At 35.8% G+C, this 23409-nt stretch overlaps 2 protein-coding genes across 2 annotated transcripts; both read right to left on the bottom strand.

The window, feature by feature from the left end:
* Nucleotides 1-5251: 5251 nt before the first annotated feature.
* PSBW (photosystem II reaction center W) lies at nt 5252-8486 on the bottom strand. The gene is made up of 2 exons (XM_078580419.1): nt 8262-8486; nt 5252-5645 (listed from the first exon to the last, which is right to left on the bottom strand). The coding sequence occupies exons 1-2, from the start codon at nt 8359-8361 to the stop codon at nt 5347-5349; spliced, it is 399 nt and encodes a 132-aa protein (XP_078436545.1). The 5' UTR covers nt 8362-8486; the 3' UTR covers nt 5252-5346.
* Nucleotides 8487-19834: 11348 nt separating this feature from the next.
* On the bottom strand, nt 19835-22876 carry LOC144707759 (proteasome subunit beta type-2-B-like). Its single transcript, XM_078580997.1, has 3 exons — nt 22631-22876; nt 22419-22542; nt 19835-20312 (listed from the first exon to the last, which is right to left on the bottom strand). Exons 1-3 carry the CDS (start codon nt 22786-22788, stop codon nt 19977-19979), a joined length of 618 nt encoding a protein of 205 aa, XP_078437123.1. The 5' UTR covers nt 22789-22876; the 3' UTR covers nt 19835-19976.
* Between the last annotated feature and the right edge of the window lie 533 nt (nt 22877-23409).

The following is a 23409-nucleotide window of genomic DNA, read 5'->3' as shown; positions in this document are numbered from 1 at the left end:
AATATATATATGACGAACTTTTATCATTGTTTTCTACAATGGGAAAAAGAGGTATACCCTACATTGTCATTGTTTTCTACAATGACAATATCCCAATTTACCCATTTTAAAAGAGAGTTAGACAATATCCTAGTTTACCCACTTAAAGATATATGGTTAACTTATACATTCAATGGTGTAAAGATTTATAGTTAACTTTTCTAAGAGTTTTTTTCCAGAATGGGAAATTAAATGTCCCATTTGCGCATTTTCAAAAATTTAACAATATAAAAGTGAAGATATATTATTAACTTTTTATGGGTGCTTTTTACAATGGGAAAAAGAGGTACAGAGTATCCGAATTTACCCATTTTAAAAAATCAACACTATAAAAAAGTGAAGATATATTCTTAACTTTTCATGAATGTTTTCAAGAATGGGAGAGAGGTACTATAAGTCCCATTTTACCCATTTAAAAACGTTGACCTCATAAAATGTGAATATATATGATTAAATTTTATATATGTTTTTTAAAATGGTGCAGTACATGACACACTTTATATATTTATATTTTATTATGTGAAGTTTTATTAAAACATTTTTCTAGATTGGGAGAGTAAATCTCCGACTTTACACATTTAAAAAAACTTCACCTTATAAAAGGTGAAAGATGTATGGTTATATTTTTATGAATGTTTTATAGAGTGGGAAACGCCCCACTTTACCCATTTGAAAAACTTCACATCATAGAATGTGATGTACTTTACCTCATGGGATTTTTTTCCAGCATGGACGAGGTAGTACTTTTCCACTTTAATCATTTTTTAAAAGCTATCATTATAAAAGGTGAAGATATGTAGTTATTTTCTTATGAATATATTCAAGAATGGGATAGAGTTTGTAAATGTCTCTTTTTACCCATATCAAAAACTTCACATTATAAAAGGTGAATATATATATATATATATATATATATATATATATATATATATATATATATTTTTATGAATATTATCTAGATAGGGAAAGAGGTTCTAAATGTTCCACATTACCCAAATCAAAATATCTTTGATGTTATAAATTGTTTTCTATCAGGGATAGAACTAATAAAGCTTCAAGTTAAGGAATGTAAACATTATAAGGAGATTATTGAAACTCTTGATGAATTTATGGAAAGTGGGGAGATGTACAGGATATTTAATTTTAAAATTTTAAAGACTTAAGAATAAAAAAATCTGAAAATATGTTGAAACTGAGTTGATTAATATTTATAATAATTGTGTTTCTCTTCAGGAAGGAATACTGGTAAATATTTAATAAAACTTCATGTACCACACGAGTTAACAAGTATTTTGGGAATAGATAAAATAGGGAGAGAGAGAGAGAGAGAGAGAGAGAGAGGGAATCTGATCAGGGAAGCTCTGAAAATGCTGGGCATGAGGGGCCTTGCTTATCCTGTTTCACCCATTTAACTTTTAAGATGTTAAAGTGGGAACTTAGGATGTTATAGCTAAAAATATTTCTTGATTAATATTTTCTAGATAGGAACAGGGTAATGAATATTCATTTTGATGTGTTTAAAGCTTTACATTCAAATTATCTGAAGCTATATCAGAACTTGGTTGATGTGATTGCCTTTTTACTCCTAGATGGGAAAATGATGTTTAATTTATAATGAAAATTCGGGTATCTGCAGGAGTAGAGAAGAGAGGAAGTATATATATATATATATATAGAGAGAGAGAGAGAGAGAGAGAGAACTCTCATAGTGGTGGCCATGTCTAGCTTAGCCTCTTAAGAGAAGGAATATATTATCTCTTATATCAATTTTATAGTGTTTTAACTTAATAAAAATATGAAGTTTTATAAATAATTTTATACATTTATAAAACTTATGATATAAGGGGGGAGGATATACTATAAATTGATTGATGAATATTTTCTGTCAAGGTAAATAGGAAATGAATATCCAAGTTTACCCATTATAATATTATTATGAAATTACTGTAAATTTATTGAATAATTTCTGCCATGGGAAGAGTAATGAATATACAATCTTCCCCAATAAAAATTTTAAAGTATGTTGAGGAATATTTCTAGTAGTGGTCATTAGTTTCTCACTGAGAAATTATACAAAATTCTCGATGCAAGTTATTGTAGCACATGAGTTTAATAGGTTTCTGAGATTATAGATCATAGGAAGAAGAAACCCTAAGTCTCATCTGGGAACTTTTATGATCAAGATTTTCTAGGAAGGGGAGAGATAATGAATACAAATTTTTACCCATTCAAAAATTTAAAATCCAGAAAATACAGATATATTACTGCCACTAAATTGATGAATATTCTATCCAACTTCTATGTTGGAAAATGATGATATATTGTATAAACAAGTTATTTTTATAATTACTAGAGGATAACTAGATTCTTTTTATTTTAACTATTATTTGTTGCAAATAAAACTCTGTTTTTCTCTCTCAACTTTCAGCTCTCATGAATCAAATTTAAAACTCAGTCCATCTGCCTTTTTCTCTAATTAAATGTTATCGTCTTTTTCCAGTAAATATCTTAGATAGACATAAAAATAATTGTAGTATTTTCAAACCGCGTCCCATGATTTCAACTCACAGAGACCCACCCAATACATGCAATTCACTCATTGTTCATGGAAAATTGAATTTCTAAGGGAGCTTTAGCTTTGTGAATAATTTTTGAAGTAAAATTTTAAAAATATTTTCTGTCATTCATTTATATATAATTACAAAATGTTATTTTTATAGCATAAATGATCTTTTTTACAAGAAACATTGAATAAATCCCATATTAAATGCATGTGTGATCATAAAGTGAACATGTGATTTTAAATTATCTTATACATCATTTTTAATATATTTCATTAGAACTATATATATTGTTATATTTTTTTCCATTTTAGAGTATAAAAATAGTTTTAAAAGAAATGTTTTCTAATGTAGATAACCAAAATGGACTTCTACCCATTGAGAATATGGTCTGTGCAAAAATTAGACGTTCTTAACTAAGGATAATTTATTTTAAGATTAATTAATTGTGTTCTTCATTACATAATTATATTTTACTAAAGGATATGACATTGACCATCCCATATCATACATTTTGTCGAGGGTTAAATATGTATAGAATACCCTAAAATGCCTAAAGATCATGACTAAGGCTATAAAAGAGTTAATTTATGAGTGTTGAAAATATGATAAATATCTTTTGAAGGATCGTGATTCACATGTTTTACGAGCATGAAAATATAATCGTATGTTGGCTGGATTACTGGCTATATGCTATTAACATGTTAAAGAATTGTATTTTTTAACGTTGAAAACATGTGAAACATTTTTTCAAGGATCAGGATTCACATGTTTTATGAACATGAAAATATCATCTCATGTTTCTTAGGAAGGGTATGGTCGCATGAATCAAATAAACTTTAATTTTTTATACAAAAAATAGAACTATTCTAATTGAATACACATGATACTTTACAAAGGCCAATTTTTTTCCAATATACGATATCAATATTATCATTATTTTCCATAATTTATCAAGATGTGTGATACACTCATGACATACTAGGAATAATTGCTAAAATATCCTTAACATATATTTCCATTTACAAAGGGCACATGCAAATTACATGATTTTAAGGAGTAATCTTTCTTGATTTCCATAATTTCAAATTATACGATTTGAACGAATCTTATGAACAAGATGATAATCAACTATGATGCTTATAGGGTCTTTAAAGGCTGTAACTTGTGGGATGTTTGGACAAATAGGAGTCATTTAAATCACTTTATATGGGACAAAAATTAGGAATTTTTTATATGGGAAGTGGTTGTCTTATCCACAGACCCTATTCATTCCTATCATATGTATGGCTCAATCAAATGATTGGATCAAGAGGGAAAAACTTGAAGTTTCTTTCAGCCAGTGCAAAACCAACTGGGGAAATTTGATCAACTTATTTCAAGAGAAATGATGAATTTCAATAAGCAGACTATGTCTCTAAAGATTTACTAATGCCTCTAAAGATTAATTTTCTCATATGATTGAATAATTATGTTTGTGATATAGTTGAACTGCAATAATAAAAAGACCATGGCGTAGAGTTTAGGTGAGATTCATATGATAAGAGGGGGACACTTAATTTAAGACTAGACCAGTCAAAAAATCCTAGTTGATTTTTTATTTTCTGGAACAAGCTCACTCAACTATCTTTTTATGCCCAAAGATCTTGTTCATTCCTCTAAAGATTAATTTTCTCATATGATTGAATAATATATGTTTGTGATATAGTCTAACTGCAATATTAAAAAGAGTATGGCGTACAGTTTAGGTGAGATTCATATGATAAGAGGTGGACACTTAATTTAAGACTGGACCAGTCAAAAAATCCGAGTCGATTTTTTATTTTCTGGAACAAGCTCACTCAACTATCTTTCTATGCCCAAAGATCTTGATCATTCCACTCCAAATTTTTTTTAAGTTCATATCAGTCAGATTTAAATTTCAGATCCCATAGTTCTGATGTCACTGTTGAAATTTGTTATCTTACACGATACATATCTGGAAACACAATCCTCTCTCATCAGATAGCCAGTTAATTTTCAAACCTGTGCTTCCAGATTATGGTTTGCAAGGAAAGAATAAATATACTGGAACTGCTATAATGTATTAACACCATAAATATCATCATAGAGGGTACCCTGTCACTAATTGTCTCCTGTGTGGCACATTTTATCTCCAGGATCATCGATAAAAGTGACTAATTAAAATGATCCAATGACTCATTCATTGCTCTCACATTGATATCCTCCAAAAGAAGTCTTTTTCAGAAGTTGATCTAACAAACACTTCACACCTAGAGGAACCCATCAAAGAGAAGAAGATCACTGGTTCAGGTAAACATAGAATTAATACCTGATTTTGTTATCTTACATGATATATATGTATATCTGGAAACAAAATCATCTTTCATCAGAGAGGCAGTTAAGTTTCAAACCTGTGCTTCCAGATTATGGTTTGCAAGGAAATAATAAATATATTTTGAACTGATATAATCCTGTGTGCCACACTTCATCTCCAGGATCTTCAATATTAGTGACTTATTAAAATTATCCAAGTGCTAATGGCTCATTCATTACTCTCACCATAATCTCCTCCCAGAAAAGTCTTTTTCAGAAGTTGATCTAACAAACACTTCGCAACTAGAGGAACCCATCAAGGAGAAGATCACTGGTTCAGGTAAACATAGAATTAATTACCAGCAAGAGAGAGCATCCCCGCTAAGCTCTTTTTAATACAAGGGAAGGAGGGGCAGGCTGCATGGCTGGCTCAGAGGGAAAGCCCAGACTCTTCGTCTTCCTCCAGAGTGGAGGTGTAGACGAAGTAGAGAGCCCAGATGAGGCCGAAGACGCCGGCAAGGATCCAGGCAAGGAGGTTGTTGCTGATGCCGAGGCTCAGCCCAGTTCCCTCTGTGCTCAGGCGCTCGTCCACCAGCGCCAGCGCCGGGTTCGACGTTGCCATCACGCTGGCTGCCGCCAGAAGGGACGCCACGGCGGGCACCTTCTTCTCCTCCGCCGCCGCCGAGCACTTCACCTGCATGGCCCTCGCCCCTCCTCTCCTTGGCAGACCTTCAAACCATCAAGATCAACATGGTTAGAATCTTGAGCAGATTGATAAGTAGAGAATATGGTTCAGGGAAAGTGTGAGAATATAGGAACTATAAGTTATTATGGCATTATTGTAATTCCTTCTGTCTTCTCTCTCTCCTTTTTCCTGTATAAACACATGTACCTCTTTCTGTTTGTTTGATGCATTTTTTTTATTGAGTTTTTTATCTGCTGGAAGAAGTGAATAAAGAAGAATAGAGAGAAACTGGACGTGTTGTCCGTTTACAGGCAGTGAGAGTAATTATGGAAACAGAACGATTGGGAACAATCTTGAACAGATTCAAGAGTAGAGAAAATAGTTCTAGAAAATAAGTTAATGGAGAAGATATTGCAAGTGAAGAACTGAATGGAGATTTAAGTGGAAGTGAATAATTTAAAAAAGAGGATAACACAAGGGAATAATTAAATAAAGAAGAATAGAGAGAAACTGGACGTGTTGTCCGTTTACAGGCAGTGAGAGTAATTATGGAATGAAAAAAATTGGGAAAAATCAAGAACGGATTCAATAACGGAGAAGACACTGAAAGAATTGAATAGAGAAGTTATTGCGACTGAAGCATTGTACAGAGATTTTAGTGCAAGGGAAGAATGCAAAAATAACATAATACAAGAGATGAATTAATTAAAGAATAAGAAATACCCATTAACAAGAATGGTATTGCAATATTGTGGCTCTAGCATTATCCAAGTACAAGAATGTTACTGATCCAAGTACAAGAACAGTTAGCTGTTACTGATCGAAGGAAAACATATTAAGGGAAGAATTATTCCACTTTAACCAGGAGAAGACCCATTATTGAAGAATTTTAAGCACACTATTGTGGGTTTCACATCTTCACCGCTACGCATTATTCATTAAAGGAAACCATATTATACGTAAAATTATTCTAATCGCACCATAAACAGAACCATTATTGAAGAATAGTTATCACACGCTTGTGGGTTTTAATAGGTCTGAATACAAGAACATTTAGCTGGAACTGATTCAAGAAAAACACGCTACAGGAAGAACTTTTTCTACTAGCACCACAACAAGACCCACTATTGAAGAATGGTCACACACTATCGTGGGTTCTGCAAGTTCTAGTTCTTCTTGAATGCAAGAACGGCTATCTGTTACTGATTGAAGGAAAACATATTATCGGTTATAACACTCTTGTGGGTTTTGCAAGATCTAAATACAAGAACAGCAAACTATTACTGACTAAGAAAACCGCACAATGGGTAGAACTCTTCAAATCGCTCCACAAGCAAACCAATTATACAAGGATGGTCATAACACTCTTGTGGGTATTGCAAGATCTAAATACAAGAACAGCTTGCTGACACTGATATAAAGAAAAGTACATAATGGGCAGAATTTTTCTACTTGAAACACGAACAGAACCATTATAGAAGGATGACCATCACACTCATCTGGGTATTGCAAGTTCTAAAACAGGAACAACCAGGTGTTACTGATTCAAGAAAAACACACAATGAGTATTTATTATTCAAATCGTCCCATGAATAATGATTATAACACTCACGTGGATATTGCAAGACCTAAATTCAATAACAGCTAGCTCTAACTGATTCAAGAAAAACAAACAATGGGTAGAATTCATTCAAATCGCCCCACAACAATACCCTTTATTGAAGACTGATTATAACACTCTTGTGGGTATAGCAAGACCTAAATACAAGAACAGCTAACTGTTACATGTTCAAGAAAAACACACAACGGGCAGAATCCATTCAAATTGCCCCACAACAAGACCCATTATTGAATAACGATTGTAACCCTCTTGTGGGTATTTCGAGATCTAAATATAAGAGCAGCTGTGACTGATTAAAGAAAACCAAACAATGGGTATTAATCATTGAAATCGCCCATGAAAAGACCCATTATTGAAGACTGGATATAACACTCTAGTGGATATTGCAAGACCTAAATACAAGACCACCTAACTGTTACTGATTCAAGAAAACCAAACAGTGGGTATTAACTATTCAAATCGCCCCATGAAAAGACCCACTATTGAAGACTGGATATAACACTCTAGTGGATATTGCAAGACCTAAATACAAGACCACCTAACTGTTACTGATTCAAGAAAACCAAACAGTGGGTATTAATAATTCAAATCGCCCCATGAAAAGACCCACTATTGAAGACTGGATATAACACTCTAGTGGATATTGCAAGACCTAAATACAAGACCACCTAACTGTTACTGATTCAAGAAAACCAAACAGTGGGTATTAATTATTCAAATCGCCCCATGAAAAGACCCACTATTGAAGACTGGATATAACACTCTAGTGGATATTGCAAGACCTAAATACAAGACCACCTAACTGTTACTGATTCAAGAAAACCAAACAGTGGGTATTAATTATTCAAATCGCCCCATGAAAAGACCCATTATTGAAGACTGAATATAACACTCTAGTGGGTATCACAAGATCCAAATACAAGAACAGGTACCTGTAACCGAGTCAAAGAAAACCAAACTACGGGTAGAATTATCCGAATTGCACCACGATAATATCGATTATCGTCTGCATGGGGAGATAAGGAGAGAAGAGACGCACCAAGAAGAGGAAGGGAAGAGGCGCCGGCGCCGGCCGAGGGCCGGGCAACGAGAAAGGAAGCGCCGGCGACGTGGGTAGCGGTGGCGCCGAGAGAAGCCATTATCGCTGCAGAATAATCGGCAGAAAGAGAAAATATCAAGTTGCTCGCTTGCTGGCGGCTCTCTCCTGGAGAGGAAGAAGATGGGTTTATGCGAACAACGAGAGAGGAGAAGATCTGCTGTTGAATCTGTGGCCAGGAAGAGCGGAGGAGGAAGATGAGACTGAGCCAGCGTGTGGGTTGGATGATATCGTCATCTGGGTTCCTCCAATCGGCTTCTGCCACGTGGAGTTTTGCAATCTAGAGAGCTACCAGTGATGGGTCCTCCTCAGATTATCCTCTTTTGTTTGGAATTATCTGTGTCATTTATGGAAGTGGGCTGAGAATTATAGGGAACGGCACGTCCCGGATGTGACGGAACGGATGATAAAATGTGACGGATGGTGAAATGATGAAACTTTCGTCACGTCACCGTCCCTTCATGAGTCCCAGTTTTTTTAGAAAAAACCGTCACGTTATCGTCACGCGTCTCTCCGTGCGGCGTCTCGTCACCTCCCCATTACCGGACCACGTCACCGGTGACATGAAAAAAAACCCTAAAAAAATTATTTTCAGTTATTAGGGAAATTTGGAGGACAGAGAATTTGAGGGGTATATCTCCAATTATTTACAGGCCGCGTCAGTTTGCGTGCGCAAAAAAGTGGGACTTCTGTGCAAAATGCCAAAAAATCGAAATAGTGACACTACATGCAAAATCTCGGCCCTTGGAAAGCTTAAACAATAATGATTTTTATAAGTATTTTCTGTTCGTTTTTTACTTTTTTAAAAATCCGTGATGGCCGTCATCCGTGATGGCCGTTCCGTCATGTCACACATTCGAGACACCCCTGTCACTGTCACGACCAGTCCGTCATCCACCACCATCACCGTCTCAGACCCCTAATTCCATCACCGTCGAGGTCACAGACCCCTAATTATGTCGCCGTCACTGTCATGCATCCGTCACGTCCTCCGCCACGTTTCCATCATAGTGACGTGTGATGTGACCGATGACGCCTGTCGATCCCTAGAGGGTTGAGAGGAGAATAAAATGTGGAAATGGGGAGTACATGGATTTTTTCATTGATTTTTTTGAGGATTTCTGTTCTCGTATTCACTGGGTCAGGAATATCAAGATCAAACAGAAAGTTTTGCTAATCTGATTAATGAATTAACCATTGTTCTCTTATTGCTCACTTGTATTTGTGATGTCATTAGGTTGGTCATCTAACCTAGAAACAAGGTTCTTGTATTTGTTTTTACTAGTTTTAACAGGGTCAGGAATATCAAGATCAATAAGAAACTTTTTCTTTATCTGGTTTGTGAATTAGCCTTTGTTCATTATTTCTGATATATCATAATCCAACCATGTGACAAGATTCTAGTATTTTTTTTACTCTTTATCACTGGGTTAGAATATCAAGATTAAACAAAAAGTTTTGCTAATCTGATTAATGAATTAACCATTGTTCACTTCTTGTTCCCTTGCATTTGTGATGTCATTAGCTTAGCCATCTAACCTGGTGGCAAGCTTCGTGCATTTGTTTTTACTAGTTTTAACAGGGTCAGGATTAACCAGAAACTTATGCTTATCTGATTTCTGAATTAACCATTGCTATTTATTTCTGACGTCATAATCTAACATTGTGACAAGGTGATACGGCACTTGGGGAGTGAGGAGACGCGGATGATGGACATGTTTCTAAGGGTTGACGTGATATTACATTAAGATAGGAGCATACTTTGGAGGACATAAGCAAAAGAGATGCTTGCAATTGTTGTTTAACAATGGAGTGGGGTCATTTTTTAGATAACTGTGTAGGAGAACTATTCTCAGAAGAAAAGGGATATACATTTTCATCAAGCACAATGTATCTAGAGAAAAGCACGATTGGTGTGAAGATTAAGACATCCGTACCCATGATGATGTGCGATGTAGCCCAGAAACACCCAGTGTTGAGACCAAGAGCTCAACTTGGAGATTGCATATGGCTCAAGATTAAGGAATCACAAACATCCAAAAGTCTTTATAAAGGAATAGTCTAGGATTTTTGTGTTTAGTACCTCGTAAGGAGATTCGAACTACATATGTACCATGGGAAGATGATAAATGAAATAAGCCACCATTGCAGTAGCTTCATCCCAAAATATTTTTGGAACAGCTGCATGGTGCATCATGGAAAGGGTTGTTTCAATGATGTGTTGATATTTTCGTTCTGCAACTCCATTCTGTCGATGAGGATGGGGACAAGATATAAGACGCTAGATGTCGCGTTTTTGCAGTAGTTGATGGAGACACATGTATTAACCTCCCCAATCAGATTGAAAGGATTGAATTTTACCATCAAATTTTCTTTCAACCAGATATTCGAAAATAAAAAAGGTTTCAAGGAGATAGCTCTTCCTTCACAAAGGATAAAACCAGGTATATCTGCCGAAAGCATCAATAAAAGTTACAAAAGTAAGAAAAACCAAGATGAGAAATAGTGGATGCAGATCCTCATAAGTCAGAGTGTATGAGTTTTAATGGTTACACAAAAACCTAATTAGAGTTGCCATAAGATAATTGTTTTGCCTTTGACATTGCACATGATTAACAAACATGTGGTCAAGGCATATCAGTTAAAGGAAAACCAAAATGATTAGCTATGTTTTTAAAAATCTACAAAGCAGGGTGGCCAAGGTGCTAGTGCCAAAGCAGTGAGGATGATTCTGCCAAAAAAAGCTTGTGGTGATGGTAGTTCTACGTGGTAGAGTCCATCAGGAACGTTACCCTAGATTAGTATGTCCCTAGTCGGTTGATCCTTGACAAAACAAGCATGTGGGTGAAATTCAACACTAACATTATTATCAAGTGTAAGTTGATGAACAGATAGAAGAATATTTTTCATTCAAGGAACATGCAGAAATTTCCTTAAAATCATGTTATGTGAAAATGTAGATAAAACAAAGTTACTAGAGCCATAAATAGGCAAACCTGAGCCATCTCCAACGAAAAGTTTCTCTATCCCTTGATAAGGTGTAGAATGACCTAATAGTTGAGGATCTCTAGTGACATGATGAGTTGCACCACTATCATGGTACAAGTGTGTTTATGTAGGAGTCTACGAAGTTGATGTAGATCCTGGTGAGAAAAAACATGCTTGAACAGGAGGGTAGTTGAACTTATTAGTCATTAATGGGGATGTATTGTGTCCTGGACTCAGCCCAAACTGATCATAGAAGACATCAGCACAATGACCCATCCTAGAAACAAATCTGACACTTTGGACTTGTTCTTGCTTGTTGGTTGAAGTTCTACGGTCCTCGATGACCACGACTATGTGTTTGTCCACTGTGACCTCTGTTAAGTTATTGTTACTTTTGTTGCACTGAATGTGATTGCACTTAATTGGTTTTCGGAGGTGGTTATTTTTATCTTTCTTCAGTATATTTGAACATAAGCATTTTTTTTGGACCTTCGCATTGCCACAATGTTATCGAATAAATGTGTACTAGTCTGAGTGTTCATACTTATACGAAATGCCTGATATTTAGTTCTAAGTCCAATTTTAAAGTATGTTCGCGAATAATGCATCCAACTGCACCAAGCAATGTGACAATATTTTATATCTCTTGAACAGACCCATCAATAGTTCGCGTACCTCTATCAATGTTGTGGAGTTTGTGGGTTATCTCCATAATCATCAACTTGGAGGTGAGTTCCCAATCGAGCATGTTAAACGATCCAAATGCAATTATACTACATTGGATAATAGGGAGCATTTTGTCACTCATGGATAACATCATAGTGGCAAAAATAGCCATAAAAGATGTTCTGGATATGTAAACATAGGAACTAATGAGGGTATGTCATGATTTAGGTGTTTACGTAGCCCGTGTGCCATGATTGTGGCTTTGACATAGTGCATCCACAGCAGGTGATTCAGATGAGTGAGCTTGATCCCCAGGGTTGGAACATGTTGCACTACAGCTTTCTCCATTGATATTGTTCTTTATCTTCATGGTTGCTATACGACGGCCTCATCTGATGAAGCCCCTCGAGATTCTGATAAATTTAGCTCTGATACCATGTTGAAATTGAGAGTTGTCTGAATGAACACACATAGAAGACAAGAGTTGGAACAAAAATAACAAGATTTTTTCAAGTTATGTTGTCCAAGTGTTATGTACATGTATTTATAGGGGCGAACGCACCCCAACTTGTTTAAATGTGTTGGAATAATTTAAATGATATCTGAAGTGTGAGCTGACATAATCATGTTGAGATGTAGGTGGGTTGCGTTTCCATCAAAAAACAGGACGCTAATAGGCCTACTGTGTTCTCCTTTTATAGGGATGAAGAATAATGCCCTTTAAAAGATTTAACCATAATTGTAATTATCTCCCATGGAAAAGATGAGAATGTCCTTAGATGGGGCTATTCAATAAGCTCAACATCTGACTTCTCCGACTCTTTCCCTTTCTTTCACCCTCCCACTCTCCCCTCCATCCCCCTCGATTTGTCACTCTGTGATACTTCTCACTTATATTATTTCTCTTTTACTTTCCCATTCCTTCTCACTCTCTTATTTCAGTCTCTAAGTCTCTCAGTCTCACTCTCTCATTCTCTCACTATCTCCCATATCTTTTGCATTCTCTCCCTCTCTCCTTCTCTCCCCCTCATTCTCTCACTCCATCGTTCATCTTGCTTTCATTATTCCTCTTTCACTTTCTATTTTTTTCTTACCAGCACACTCTCTCCTTCGATGCTCTCACTCTCTCATTCTTTAAATATCTCAGTCTCATTCTCTTAGTCTCTCACTGATGTAGCGCATTGTCCTATCACCGACCTATGAGTAGACCTATACAACCAGTAGGTAAGGCATGTCCTACCTAAGTTGAACTTTAAGACTCTCCCACTCACTCTTGGACTTAGGTTAAACACAAATGATGTAAATATGAGATAGTTGTTTTTGGTGAAGCAATTTTTCTTTCCGTACTCTAGTGATCTTCTCTTTTGATATATCATTATTGACACATGAGTATCTTTCGTTTCCCTCTCCTGCTCAATGAGAGTTTATCAGTTAATCATCCTTCAAGCTGTTTCTGAAAAATTGCTTCGATCAACAGCTCTTTCACCAGCTATCTGAACCTTTTCTCTTATTTTCTCTCATCATATCCCCTTCATCTTCTCCCCACCATGCTACTCCTCAGCTGCCTTTTCCTTTGATCCTCACACCTTGTTCCTATTCTATTGGCATGCCAACTATCCCATGACCACTATAAGATTTCCCTTAACCACCAACCTACGTCTTCATGTTCTTCATCATTGGCATTCTTATCATCTTCATTGTCACCATCTCTGTAACCATCTTCACCACAGCCATCACGCTCGTAATCATCGTTTTCATTATGCACTCCCACATGCCTGCATCACGTAGGCTTTACGGTATATTTGGGAAAACATTAGAGAACTCTTTCTCTAATATTTCTACTACGTATGCCAATGATATACTTTAATTCTCTTCTTAGATTCGATTTCATTTTATGCCAATGATGGATGCTCTAATACTTTAATTCTCTTTTTACTCTAATATTTCATCATATCTTTCTAGACTTTTTACCCCATTGGAGATAAGAAAATTTACAATTTCATGATTAGGAACTCATATTGATATATCTACATTTGGCATGCATTCCAGTTATACATTCACTTATTTTTGGTATTCATTAATATAAATACTGTCATTGTTATGGATGGGAGATTCTTATAATGCATTAAAGAATGATGATGAGCCCGAGATGCGTTGATCACTGATATTTAAAAATATATCTAAAATATTCATATTCATATGATATTTTATAAGGATATTTAAATATCTAGATATAGCAGCACTATCTGCTCCCACGCAAATGATGATTATGGTAGATCATATATTCATTAGTTTCAATATAAAGAGATACTGGTGCCATTTATACAAACAGTTCAGTTTATTTGTTATTTGTATTATTATAATTATTATCACTATTATAACCTTTATTTTTTTCATTCTTCTTCGTCTTCTGATACCAAAGCCTCTTCTTCTTATTTTTTGTATTATTTATTTTATTTTAATTATTGGTACTCTTATTTTTTCTTCATGTGCTTATGCTTGTTCCTCTGCTTCTTTTTCTTAGTCTTCTTTTTATTTTTTATAATATTATTATTCTTTTTCTTTGTATTAATGTTTATTTTTCTTTACTACTACTACTATCATTTTTTTTCTTTTTCTCTTACACTTCTCCTTATGTTTTACTTGTCCTTCTTGTTCTTATTACACTTATTTTCTTTTATAATATTATCATTGATAAGCCGAAAATAGGGGTGAAAATTACGCAAATTTTTAGCCCTTGTCGTTGTGAATTTTTGGCTTATGCAATAAAATTTATAAAACTCTACTTAATATGTATAGTGATAAGTATGAGTGTCGTCCAAGGGAGGCAAGTAGGAATTTCAATTTGATTTAATTTTTGGTGTTTTAGATCCTAATTAGAGTGAATTTGATCTTCAATGAGGATCAAGTCACCCTAATTAGGTGAGAATTTAGAGAGGGGGGTAGGAGAGATGGGAAGATTAGAAGAATTAAGAGCTCTAAATTTCCTTCTTTGATCCTAATTAAAGGATCCAAGAAATCATTTAGAGAGGTTGAAAGAGGGTTCTTAAAATGAGTTCGGTTCATTTGTCCGATTGATAATTCAGAACTAAAATGGGGTAAATTGAGACTTCTAAAAATTAAAACTAAATTTTTTTATAATTTTCTTTTGTAATGCAATTGAATGCCCAGGTAAAATTCCTCAATTTCTCCTCTCAATCCTAATCAGGGCTTGTACATGCCGCTCAAGCCAAGCGATTTAGAAGTTCATACTAGAATGGAGATGAAGAAACAAACAACTTAACCTATTTCATTCAAAATGCACAAAAGTTTGAATACAATGAAAGAAAAAAATACCAAAACTGTTGATCCAGGCTGGGACTCCTCTCTGTCTTGCAGCTGTGATGAAGCAACCTCCAGAATGAGCTCCCCCTCTCGAAATTTAGCTTTTATACTTAGGTTATAGGGTAAAAATCACCATTTTACCCCCGTTTAGTACTTAATATTTATCTATCAATTTAGGCCAGATCTGAATGATCTAACCATACAGATAGAAAGAGGGGATCAAGACGAACAAATCCATAAAAAAATCATCTCAATCGGACTTCAGGATCAAAAGTTATTAATAAATAATTTTTAAACCAATTTAATCCATTGGATTTAAAATTGATTTATTTATTAGTTTCGTTTTTAAACACGCAATGACGTGTCGCTCTCTCATTGGCTGGCGCATTTTGAATCCTCCTTTTTGCAGAAAAGTCCTTAAAAAGCCTGGAATTGCTTTTGGACGCCGCCCAAAAGTAATTGCGTATATGCCCCTGGCGCACTCTCTCTCCTCCGATTTCTCCTAAAAAATTAAAAATATATATTAAAAATTGCAATAAAACCCTGAATGATTTTAAATAGGATCTTTACGCCTGCCGTGGCGACCGAGAGCTGTTTTCAGGGTCTTTTTGCAACGAAACGTTGAAAAAAGGCCCCGAAAAGTCTAGAAATTGCATAAATACATTTTGTTCTCTTATAAATATGCCCTTTTTTCATAGAATAAATGCATTTCTTCTTGAAATAAATCCCAGAAAATTCCTAAAAATTCGTAAAAAATTCTAGAAAATTCTAGAAAATTCCCTGATTAATTCCCATGTTGATAAATGTCGAAATAAACTTTTTAATGTGCCATTTTCATCCAAAAATAATTATTTCGAGCTTCAATAAATCCTTAAAAATTCATATAATTAACAGAAAATTAGGGAAAAATCAGAAATTACTTAGAAGCATTATTTTTGTGTAAATATATGATAACAACCCAAATTTAAGCCTTTTAAATGCATAAATCATGCTAATAACATGAAATAAAGACCGAAATTAGGGTGTTATCAATCATTCTTTGTGATCTTATTATTTTTTTCTTCTTATTCCAATTCTCCTAAATTATTTTCTTCTTCTTGTTGTTCATCTTCCTATTCAATCTGGTTGTTACTTTCTTGTTCATCTTCTTTTACTTCTTATTGGAAGTATTTTTCTACATCTTGTTCTTCTTCCTTTTGTATTATAATTATTCTTCTTTTTTTTGTTATTATTTTTCTACTTCATTCTATTATTATTGTTGTTGTTGTTGTTGTTGTCGTTGATGCTGCTGTTGTTGTTGCTGCTGTTGTTGCTGCTGCTGTTGTTGCTGCTGCTGTTGTTGGTATTGTTGTTGTTGCTGCTGTTTTTGTTGTTGTTGCCATTGTTGCTGTTGTTTGTGGTGTTGTTTTCTTCTTACTGCTTTTTTATTTACCCGTTCATTATTCTTATTCTTTAAATTATTATTACTACTTTATTATTGTTTTCTTCTTCTTCATAGTTTTTTCCTTCTTATTTACAATGTTCTTTTTTTTGCTTCGTGTTGTTTTTTTTCTGTGTTGTTCTTCTTCTTTTGATTTTCCATGTTCTTCTTCTTCCGCAGGATTATCCTTGCCATCATCTTTTTTCAATTTTTTATGAGAGACTTATCAGTTAGAAAAGTGTCAATGTTGTCATTATTCACATGATGATTCTGCAAGCTAAGCTATATGATTTATCAATATAGCATACAAGTATATTGGTATACTGAGTACAATAAAACTTGTAGTATCTAGACCTCTCCTGATAGGCAATTTGATGAGCCACACAACCCTGAATAAGTCATGAATATAGTAGAGCACATAGTAAATATGGCCCATAGCAAGGTCATAAAGACAACTCCTAATGAGCAGTGAACTGGCAAGAAACTTTATTTATAATAAATGTGCATTTTGGGGGTGCCAAGCTTAGATCAAGTTTTCCAATTCAAATGAGAGATAAATTGGACAAGAGAATTGTAAATTTCCATCTCATTGGCTTAACATAGAGGTCCAGATTCTACAAGTTCCATTGTCCTGCACATACCATTATAATGTTTGAATCTGTTTTTCCTTGCTTCCTCTATGAAGGATATGTTCAAAAGAGTAGCTTAGGGACTTTGTCTTTATGAAGTCTGAGGAGGATGAAATTATACCTCGCCAAGTCATCTAGGATATTTGAACACACGCTCCCCAAAATTTGAAGGCCTACTCACCCATAATTATTCCAAATATGGATATCCCAAGGGTTAGTATGCAAATCTCATTCAAAACCATCCAAATAACCTCACGCAAATGAAATTTGCTTCTAGAAGGTTAAGTATGGAATAATTATGACATATTTGTCTGGTGGAGATATGGGCAAGGAGAAAATGACCCTACTGCATTTTCAAGAACAATGAATTGTGCAAACTGTAAGCATTTTTTACAAGCTGTGTGGGAGGCATTTGTGTTAATGGATACAAATAAAACCTGAAAATTCCTGGACTTACTCTCAGGACAGAAATAAATTGGGTGTAAATAGGTATATCATACAGTTTAAGGCAAGAATAGTGCCCAAAGGGTTTAACCAAAGGATAACATTGACTAAGACGTGTCTTTTCTCATGCATCATTAAATGAATTTTTCACAATAACCATTGCCTAAGTATCTCATCTCAATCTTGAGGTAGTTCAAATGGAAGTGAAAACAGCTTTCTTGAGTGGTAAGTTCACGGCAGCAAAATCAATGTTTTGCGGCATAAGGGGGAAAAGTATGTCTTGAGAGTTGAATAAATATGTAATTGGATTGAAGCAAACTTTGAGAAATAGTACTAAAAATTTCATGATGTCATCAGTACTGTTCGGTTTGATAAAACATTATTGACCAATTTATATACCTAAAGGAGAATTGGAGAAATTGGATCTTGCTGGTACTCTATGTAGATGACATTCTCCTTACCACTTCAAACTTTAGCTTGTTAAGTGAAACGAAGACTTCCTATCTAGTCCATTTGATATCAAGGACATGGGTGAATCCCAATTTATAAGATCCATCATGATACATCCCTAGGCATTCTAGGACTCACACAATTGTCTACCTATTTTTCTGAAGATTTTTTATGCAAATTTACTCTCCAAGAAAGCCCTCCTGTCAATTGTAACGAGCTAAAAAAGTTTCAGAGTCTTGATTTCTATAACAAAATGCTTGCAGTGAAGATAAATGATCAAGTTTTATTAGTTTAGTCCCTCAATTACGTGCACAACCTGACCTAGCTATTATCGCTAGATATCAATCTGATACAGGCTTCACACATTGGCAAATGTTCTGTGCTTATCCTAATTGTTGGTTTCTCTTATGCATGGAAAAATGGAGCACTGGAATGATCTTAGCTCATGAATATTCAAATAATAAAAAATATTTTATTGAGACAGTTATGAATTTGATTGAGCTGCCATTACTTGAGCATTCTGGGGAAGAGAAGCGGAACTCCCCTTAAGCTCTCCTTGAGACCAGCAATTAGGAAAGAGCAAAAAAAGAAAAAACAAATCCAGGAAGGTTCAACCATATCTGCAACGAACAAAGGATTTGATGCTTGCAAATAGACTAACAGATCATTGAGAAGGCATGGGTTATACAGACTCTGACTTGTTAGATTTTTGGATACCAGAAGGTCAACATCTGGATGTCTTCACGCTTGTTTGAGGAGTTGTTTCGCGATGTAATATCCAAATAAAGCATGACTGTGGCATCCACAATGGAAGCTATGTGGCTTGTTGTCACGCTTCAGCACAAACCATATGGTCAAGAAATTTGTAGTATCAATAAATAAACCCATACAAATCTATTGTGATAATGAAACTATCATAAAATTCTCGAACAACAGCAAGTGCACAAATTCTTGCATGCACATCGATGTGAATATCTTGATTGTTAAGGAGAGGATCATGGATGGATTAGTTTCCATTGAGCACCTCAAGACTGATTCAATGCTTGCCGACCCAGTGCTCAAGGCACTGCACTTGGAGCCCATTATGGGCACTTGGACCCAGTGCTCAAGACTGATTCAATGGTTTTTCTTTTCACAGGTCAATCAACAGGAACTTTGAGTTAATGTCATTACATCGTGAGTTTATTTACTTCTGTAAAGCATTGGACATGTTTTAAGAAGCATAACTGCTTTGATCAGTACTAGCACAAGAATTTATAGTCAAATGGCACCTTTAAAATTGTGTTTTCTGCATGTGTATATCCATCAAGCAAGAGCAGGTAGCTCAGTTTCTTTGATGGGCTATCTTCCCTCTTGATGGGAATTTCATAATGCAACCTTTTCTATTTGAATTTTTCAACATTGGAATAGCTTTAAATTTTAGGAAATTTCATCTGTATAAATATGTTATCTGATAACATGTCAAGCATAACATCATCGATCATTTCATTTGAGTATACTTTGTGCATAAATGAATGAAATACCATATGTTTTCAATGCTAGAGAGAAAATTTTGTATCCTTCTCTTCACATTAATTGTTGAAGCTTCCACTAAATTCAAACTAAAAGAAATCCAGAAACTTGCCATTGATGGATCTAACTACATAGCAGTAAAAGATCAACCTGTTTGTCCTTTTGACAATAAAGAAGATGACGATGATGATGATGGTGACTATGATATAATGATGATGAAGGCCGTCAAGCAAGAGCAGGCAGCTCAGGTTCTTTGATGGACTCCCTCCAGGCATATTCTCTGGCTCCGTCCTTATCGACAATCTTGATCAAGAAATTCGGCGGCGCAACCACGAGCCTGGAGCGAATCTCCATGATGCACTTGTCCACGAGTTGAATGGCCTCGGGCAGAGTCATGGCCGAATGGTAGTACCTGTCCATGAGAGAGAGGCAGAAGAAGGAGCCATACCCGAAGGCGCCCTTCTCGACCTTGTGAAGGGTTGCCAAGTAGTCGATGAAGTATAGAGATGGACCAGTGTCCTTGTCAAAGCCTGCCATCAAGAGATTCACATTGTATGGATTCTGCACACCATGAGATGATGTCAGGATACGCTAACTGTTATTTAGAAAATGATAATAATAAGTCTGCCCTTAATGAAGTACTGGAAACGAGAAACCATGGGGGCATAGATCAAAATATTTCAGAAGGGGAAGAAAAAAGGGAGATAGACTACCAGTTAAAGATTCAACGTGATCCTGATTGGATCTATATGATACATCGGATTGATGAATTTGATCGATAGAAATGTTTAAAACTGTGAGATTCCCATTTTGATTAATCACCGATCGATCATAATCCAATTGGACATGATCATAATCGATTAGATCAAACCATAATCATAATAGACATGATTGATCACAACGATCAGATCAATCTTTGATCACGGCCCCTTTTCCAGATAGAACGACACAATGAGAAAAGAAGCAATTTCTTTTTAGTGTCTGCTCAAGATGAATCTTCAAGAGTTCAAGGTCTCAATTATGGCAAAGGTTGTCAGTGAAAACGAAAAGAATTTAGAAAAAAATGAAAATTGGCAGTCAAGAAAACCACAGGCAGATGAAAAATGTAAGACAATAAAATGGGCAAATATCCTGTTTTATAAAGCCTTCCATAGTGGACCCACAGTGACACCATCTCTTTCACAGTTTCTTCTCACTATTTCAATGATGTACTTCAGCAAGAACTAAGCAAACAGATGGCGAAGACGTACAACTTTTCCGGTGTAAGTGTACCGCCCTTACTGTTTTCATACAACATTAAATGTGAAATAAATAATTCTTTTTCTTTTTCAGTAACTTGTATTATGGAATGAAAAAGTCGTTCGTCGTAGAATATCCCAAGCTTAAAACAGCACAACCACAATCAAAACGTACATCACGGTACAGTTCCCAGCAGAATAAAAAAAATTATTATTAAAAACTTGTCCAATCTTTTGAACTAAACAATGGCTTAATATTTTCCTCCATTAAAATGCATGGCGGAGATCACTTCTGCTCTGCAACTCCAAGCCTAATAAATTAACTTATCTGAATTTAACTTTTCAGAAGAAAGAGAATGAAAGTTCTCTTCTGGAATTCGTCACTACTGTAAGGTTTCCTCTCTGTTTGGCCAAGTTTCAAAACATGATGCAATCCTCAAGTGCATTTGATGAAGTTTCAGCAAGTATTTTTTATATCTGGCCTGGGTAGCTTTCCATCATGTGTTCAGATATATGAAAACTGAAATCTTTCAAATACCCAGAGAGATCATGATAGATCCCTCACACTGCAATCGCTACCATATTACATAGAAATATCAATTTCCTATGAGCAAACCTCGTGAATAAGCTGTTTGATTCACGATATGTCGGATCAGAAGATGAATTCAATTGAAAACACGATAAAGATAAAATTCATAAAATTTTAGATCGAATTCTACTGTTAGTTCCTTTATCCCTAACCTGAATATTTTCAACTATTTTTTTCCGCTCAATACTCAAAATATCCAGAGAGATTGAGATAGATTCAAATTTCACAGTTATCCTTGCCACATTAAACTGCAATCTCCATTTACTGAGTACAAAAACTTCTGAAAAAGAGACTGGTCCTCACAACAGGCTGGATTAAAAGATGAATTTAAGAGACTAGAAAAATAAACAAAAAATTCGAAAGAGTTTTTTGATGGAACTCCACGGGTTTTTTTTATTTTGGCCCGGATAATTTTTCATCATTTGTTCAGATAAATGTCAAAAAAAATATGAAACATCCAGAGAGACCAAGATAGATCCCCTGTTCATCGTAATCATCGCCACGTTAAACTGAAATCTGCATTTATTAAGCGAAAAAAAAATCTGAATAAGCTACTTGATCCTCGCAACATGCCGGATGAGGATATGAATTTGAAGAGATAAAACAATAAACATAAAAATGCAAAAAAGAAACTTTGTATCAAATTCACAAAAGAAAAACATATCTGAATTTGTTTGAAATGCGTTGGAGAACCCACAAAGCAAAACAGAAATCGGACACTCAAATCGGAGAATTCACAAATAAACGACCTGAAAAGCTAGCATCCAGCTACCTCGATCAACCGAAATAAACCAAAAGTGGGTGAAAAACGGAAAAAAGAAGAGAAAATGTCAAGGTCACCTTGCGAAGAGCAGTGGCGAGCTCGCCACGGGTGAAATTGGCCGCAGCAGCAGTGGTCAGGGGAATGCCATTGCGGAACTGGTAGAGATGAACGTTCTTCTGAATGTACTCCGTAAACTGCACCCTAAGAACCGCAAACGAAAACCCAAAACAAAAGAAACAAAAATCAAGAACAAGAATCAGGAATAAAAAAACAGGGTATTTCGGAAAACCTGTCGCCGGGCTCGCCGGAAGCGCCGAGAAGCTTGTGCGAGTCGAGCTTCATGATCTTGTCCTCGTTGGATTTGTGAACGAGGATGCTGCTCGTGGCCGATGTATCAGCTGCCACCACCGCGAAGCCATCGCCGACCAGCCCGAAGACGCTCTCCATCTTCTCGCTCTTTCTCTCTCTAGACCTCTCTCTCCCTCTCTCTCTCTCTCTCTTTCTCTCTTTCTTCCTCTCGCTGCTTTGTAGAAGAAGAAACTTTTAGAGTAGTGCTTGGAGCATAAGAAAGAAGAGAAAGGAATGAACCGGCCGGTTCAAGTCCGGCTCACAAGTCTACCGGTTCACTTTAGCCCTACACAAGAAGTTCGTCCCATTATACGTCCCAATTTTTAGACTTTCGTCTACATCGTCCCGTCCAGGGTTCGTCCCGCCCAATTTTCTTAGTCCACGTCCCGTCCCATCCAAAACCATCTCGTCCGAGAAATTCTCGTCCCGTCCAATGTCACGAGACAACACAGGGCGTGCGTCAGAATTAGACCACTCAGAAATTGACACGTGGCGCAGTATGTGCATCGGGCAGATGCACCTGTCAGGCGCATAATATACTCCCACAGGGCGAAATAACCGTCCGGCCCGCTGTCTAAGGCCCCGGACGGGACGGTTATTTTGTACATGGACGAAGCAATCGTCCCGTCCAGGGACGGGCAGACGATTCTTCATCCCATCAATCGTCCGAAGTCCTGGACGGGACGAGTTTTTCGTCCACAGAGGAAAATCACTTGAGCA

This window comes from Wolffia australiana, chromosome 9, assembly GCF_029677425.1.
Source record: "Wolffia australiana isolate 7733 chromosome 9, ASM2967742v1".
Taxonomy (NCBI): domain Eukaryota; kingdom Viridiplantae; phylum Streptophyta; class Magnoliopsida; order Alismatales; family Araceae; genus Wolffia; species Wolffia australiana.
This window is presented reverse-complemented; position numbering and strand designations above follow the sequence as displayed.

Coding starts and splice junctions, on each gene's coding strand:
- LOC144707759 (XM_078580997.1), bottom strand. CDS start 22,788: ATGGAGAGCGTCTTCGGGCTGGTCGGCGATGGCTTCGCGGTGGTGGCA. Junction 22,543..22,630: donor TCCGGCGAGCCCGGCGACAG/GTTTTCCGAAAT, acceptor TGCGGTTCTTAG/GGTGCAGTTTACGGAGTACA. Junction 20,313..22,418: donor TCGCCACTGCTCTTCGCAAG/GTGACCTTGACA, acceptor CATGGTGTGCAG/AATCCATACAATGTGAATCT.
- PSBW (XM_078580419.1), bottom strand. CDS start 8,361: ATGGCTTCTCTCGGCGCCACCGCTACCCACGTCGCCGGCGCTTCCTTT. Junction 5,646..8,261: donor CTCTTCCCTTCCTCTTCTTG/GTGCGTCTCTTC, acceptor GATGGTTTGAAG/GTCTGCCAAGGAGAGGAGGG.